General features: G+C 41.4%; 1 protein-coding gene across 1 annotated transcript in view; it reads left to right on the top strand.

The window, feature by feature from the left end:
* The first annotated feature begins 572 nt into the window (after positions 1-572).
* SAMD12 (sterile alpha motif domain containing 12) overlaps positions 573-5,539 on the top strand; it is a 205,096-nt gene continuing 200,129 nt past the window's right edge. The window contains exons 1-2 of the mRNA XM_019519476.1: positions 573-615; positions 1,129-1,307. Coding sequence (XP_019375021.1) covers positions 573-615; positions 1,129-1,307 — 222 coding nt within the window. The remainder of the gene's footprint in view (positions 616-1,128; positions 1,308-5,539) is intronic.

Genomic DNA, 5,539 nt, shown 5'->3' with positions numbered 1-5,539 from the left:
TGTCAGGTGCATAGACCTGGATATCTAGATCTGCTCTCAGATTTTGGGCTCTGACCATTCTAGTCTTGTTGCCTGTGACAGATTTTTCAAAGCTGATTTAACATTAGGTAGAGATAAGAACAGTAGGAAATACAGAAAACAAAGCTAGCAGTGTGTAGGGCTGACAAAAATAGGAGAGCTTTCGATTTTAATTCTCCATTTTTTTTCCATAGTGGCTTTTCAGTTTCTTTCTTGTAGGGAAATATTTGGAAGTTATTTTTGCATCTAAAGGAAGATTGGACCACTAATTATAAATATGACTATAAAAATAATACAGTGATGCAGAAAAATAGGCTATTGGAGTACTTGCTTACATAAAAAGGAAGAGTTTATTATCAGTTTCTATGAAAATCTGCATGTTTGTTAGAGATGGCATTAAGGCAAATGTCTTTGTAAATACTGGGGCTGGATAATTTCAGAAACAAAAACAATTGAACTGTCATCTGAATTCTAAATGGCACTGCATGCATCTGGGTGTTTCTTTTTCTGGTTGTGTGTCATTACAGCGGTGTGATTAGCACACACCCTACTGAATGTTCTGCGAGGTGCTAAGGACCTTCCATTTGTTCATAGGGTGTAAGTGTTAATTTACAGCAGGGCAAAGAACTGAAGGGAAGACAATTACCTGTGTAAGTCACTTTCATTCATAGCGGTTGCTTTTCTGATTTGGTTTGCATGCACCATATATTTTCCCCACATTAACCTTATGATACTGCAGTAAGCAGAAACTGAAATAGAAAAAAATAACTCATTTTTGAAAAAGTGGAAACCATTTTCCATCGTAACTGGCCATGTCTGAGTGATAATGTAGGACTGGATTATCCAGTAAGAGGGCTTCTGAAATTATAGAGAATGCTCAAAGATGCCATTAGATACAGTACAATACAATAACTTCAATATTGACTGTTCCTTTTTTCTGGAAATATCCTCACTCCATGTCAAGCTACACTAAAATTACCCTGATCAGATATAATCTTAGCTACTCGTGCAATTATCTGTACTAAATGATAAATATTTTCTATGTTAGAATGTTTTTGTTCCTTCCTATGTAGCATTCTCTCTAAGCTATATTTGTTATATTGTCCCCAGCTATCCATTGCAGTCTGAATCCAAATGGTATTGATCATCCTGTCCACACAGAAGGCATTAACCTCCCACTTGAAGGTGAAGGAGTGGAGTCACTCTCGGTTAAGAACGACAGTACCCAGAAGGTGCCTGAGTCCAAAGAGACACCCAAAAGAGAGCAAGCAGAACCAGAAACTTCAAAGGTAGGAATTATTGGATCCAGAGATGTGGGTTTTCCAGAAAAATTTGAATTGGAAAATTTTCCGGTGCCCTAAATAGAGTGTGATCTGATTTAGCATGTTTATTCGACTTGTATTTAGTAAACAAAACTAAAAAAGTACCCCCATGTTAACGTTATGTCCCAATAGCAATAAGTATTTGAACCGAAATATTTGATTAGGACAAAAAATAAATAGAGCACACTTAATGTGGTTTAAATGTTACATTCAAACAAATTCAAAGCTTTATGTGGAAAGAAAATATTTTTATTGGAATACTTGTAAAAATAATGCACAATAGCATGTACATTGTTTGTTTAAATTTAAGAGAAAAACCAAAGCCACTGAAAACTGTTGACACACTAATTTTAGCACACCCAAAGAACTGTGCGTGATATGCTGTGGCTGTCCTCTCATCTACTTCAACAGAGTTTAATTCTCTTCCACTGAGGCCATTGTAGCACCTCCAGTCTCACTGTCACTATCTGGAGAATCACTTGCACTACTTATTAGTTCCATTTCAGAATCAGATTGAGGAAAATCTGATTCAGAACTACTTGAACCACTTTCTCTTTCACTAAAGGATGGTTTTACCAATGAGTCTATGGGCAAGGGCAGTGTATCATAACGCTGCATCTTCTTCGCTAATTGTGCTTCTGACTGATTCTCCAGAAGCAAGAGATTTTGAGAAACAGAAATAAGCTTAGCAGTGCATTCATTTGTTAGTTTAATCTTTTTTTGTCTTGGCTGACAGCCTTCCCGTTCCGTTTACAAGAAGCTGCTGTTGGTGGACTGCTTAGGATCCTTAGAGCAGTCTTGGACAACAGTTGGGTTTTACAGTATCCCTCCACCATGTGAGGAGACATATTTTCTGCTGCCTGCTAATTGATGTCTTTGTTCCAAAGTTTTGCTTTTGTGCGGTACTTGGCAGTGTCTGTCATCACAGCTATTTGGTCGATGTTGGGGACATTCTTAGCTACTTCCATAATTGTACTGAGAGCAGTAGATAATTCATCTTCTGATAAGTGTTGTCGTCTGTGTTGAGGATCCAAAAGGTTTGCTGCCAGCTGAACTGGATGAGAGCAAAACTCAGATCTCTTAGTAAACATTTGTTTTATTACTACTACTTTTTTGGATAGAGGTGAACAAGGCAAAAGCTCAATCAGATTTTCATTCAGTTGTCTGAATATCTCTGGAATATTTGAAAGGCGTGGTGTATCTCCTTCAAGTTTCTTGATAGCCACTGAAATTGGTAGTATCTATAATTTTGAAACTGCCAAGCTTGCTTAATATTTTATTGGCATCCATTCATTGTTACTAATGAATTTTATGAAACAATGAATTCTTACAAATGGAAAATTTCCAATGAAAAAATAAAGCTCTGGAAAATTTTCTGCCCCACCTCTCTGATTGGATCATTATTTATGTTGCAGAGATCTGCAGCATCCAAACATTTCGAAGTCATAGTGACAGCTTGAAAGAACTTATGATACAAATAAGAATTACGTAAGAAGTGAAAGCAGTGCTTGGAAGGGAACGGGTGTTGCAGAAACATGGAGATATTGCTATTCAGATTTAGGCACATGCACCACCTGGTGCTTTCAATATTTTATAGCTGTCTATATGAAGACAGATTATTTTGACTGTTGCAAACGTGGCAACCAGCTGTTTTTTCTGAGTGACTTGAATAAGTGACTTGAGTGGACCAGAGTGGGAATGGTAGTTCTTTTTATGTGGCTATCTAAATATATGGGCTTTTGGATGGGTGACTGAGCTGAATATTCTCTGACAGCTAGGAAGAATATACCCAGTCAATTTTCCCATATCTGACTATGAACAATCAAACCTCGGATGAGAATTTTAAAGAGAAATGAACTGTCTCTTCTCATTTGTAGCTTGTTATGAATTTTGAGTTTCATGTTCATGGACAGTAGAGATGTTTGTCAAATACAGGTGAGCGTATATGCTCCTGTCATATTTCTTCTGGGGAATATATCTTGTTTCTCTCTGTGGACTCAAAACACACATTTTTAACTAGAAGGGGAAATAAGCAAATGTAAAATCTATTTTCGGCAACTTTTCATAAAAATAATTTGGAAGCCATAAAAACAGACTTTTTGATGGGGGTAAGTGAGGGATGTCTGCTGAGTGGAAGATTGATGTTTTTGCTGAATATGTCATTTTGGGAGTTATTGGAGTGGATAAAATAGTAGTAATAAAGAAAAAATGAAGACTGCTTTAACAATTGTTTTCAGTAACTTTGAAGAAATGAAAAGATTTTCAATAGTAGATGATACATTACATTTAACAGATAATGAATTTCCAACCACAGTGAATTTCACTTTAAATTCCATTAGCTTTAGATACTTGAGCAGTAACTTTAATGATAAAAACTTATGATGAATTCTGTGTAACAGTGTTTATTTTAAGATAGCTAGGTATAAACATGTGTCATTTAAACTCATAGTACTGTTTTTTCACCAAGGACTTGATCCAAAAAGAGGACTTAGGCACCCAACATCTGCTTATGTCTTGATTTAGGTGTCCAAGTGGAAAGCTGCAATCTAAAACACCCTTCCTCAGTGACAGCCTAAACCAAGAGATGTCTAATAGAGTTGTGTGAAACAGCACCGTTCCGTTTTGACTTGCGTTTCGATGGAACAGCCTTTTGTTTTGAATTTTGTTTCGATTCAAAACTTCTGTTCTGTTTTGTTTCATTGAAACAGTTCCACTGTTTCGATGCTGTTTTGACATTTCACCCATAGGCTATAATGGGGAAGCTCAAAGCAGCCTATAATTTTGTCATTTCTGGCCTGATTTGGATGAAACTTGCTGGAATTGTAGCCCTTTCTGAGGCCATGACACCTGCCAAGTTTCAAGGAGATAGGTGCAGGGGGAGTCTGGGTTCTAGGGCCCTGTATCTCTAGCTGCCGATAGGCAAAACCCATGACATGGGTGGGTGACACTGTGTGTGTTAAGGCGTAGCAGGGTGAAAACTGCAGGCCTGCTAGCCCCTGCTGTGGTCATGAAGCCTGCCAGCTGTCAAGGAGATAGGTGCAGGGGGAGTCTGGGTTCTAGGGCCCTGTATCTCTAGCTGCCGATAGGCAAAACCCATGACATGGGTGGGTGACACTGTGTGTGTGTGTGTGTTGAGGTGCGCCCTCACTCAGCTGACACCAAGGCAGAAAGCAGAGCAGTTCAAACAATGCTGCCTTTTATGCAATATGTCCATCCGTCCCTCAGAGCACTGGGATTGGAAGAGTCCTCAGGAAAGGATGACAGTCACTGGCCAGCTGCACAGTCAATAATGAAAGCAGTCCACCCCCTTCCGTTTTGACTTGCCTCATTTCATTTCGAGACTGTTTCGAAGTTCTCTGTTTCGTTTCGATTTTGCTGTTTCAAGCTTGAAACGAGTCAAAACAGCATCGAAACAAAACTGCTGGCGAAATTTCACACGGCCTTAATGTCTAACTGCCTAGCGTGCCTCCCTGTTTATCTTGGAAGTTCCCCTGATGCTCGCTCTTCCATTTTCTGCATGTGCCCAGAACTGCCCTGGACCTGAGCAGTTATGTGCCTCACTCTCTCTGCCTCAGTCCTACAGGGAAGATCCAGAAACCAGTAGAGGTGCACTGATACATCAGTCTGTATCAGGGGTGGGCAAAATATGGCCTGCAGGCCGGATTTGGCCTGCAAGGCCATTTTATCCAGCCCACGGCACCCGTAAAAAATTTAGAAAATTAATATTTGTATGTACTTGGTTCCTGTAAAAAATGACAGCTCCCGCAACAGCAGGGCCCGCCCGGCCCCGCCCCCCCATCCTGAAGCTCCAGCAGGGGCTTCTGGCCTGGGACCATGTGCCGGAACCTCAGGTAAGGGGGAGGGCAGGGGAGGACCCCGGGCAGGGAAGGAGCCCAGGGAAAAGTGGCATGTGGAAAAGCTGAGCGCGGGGTGGAAAAGTGGCCCCTTGCTTGCCCCATGTCCAGCACCCCATGCTGCAGCCACTCGCAGCCTGCCTGGGGCTGCCTGTGCCTGTTCCGGACAGCCCCACGTGGGCTGTGAGCCGCTGCAGCAGGGAGCGCTGGCCAGGGGATGGGGGAGGGGCTGTTTCCTCCCCTGCCCCCAGGCTTCTTCCCGGCATGGAGAAAAGCAGCCCCTCCCCCGCCTTGTGGCTAGCACCCTGGGCTGCAAGCAGATGCAGTGCAGGGTGCCGGCCACGG

This window comes from Gavialis gangeticus, unplaced genomic scaffold, assembly GCF_001723915.1.
Source record: "Gavialis gangeticus isolate Ggan-Ray unplaced genomic scaffold, GavGan_comp1, whole genome shotgun sequence".
Lineage (NCBI taxonomy): Eukaryota > Metazoa > Chordata > Crocodylia > Gavialidae > Gavialis > Gavialis gangeticus.
Note: the sequence above shows the minus strand (reverse complement) of the source record. Positions and strands in the feature narration are given on the sequence as shown.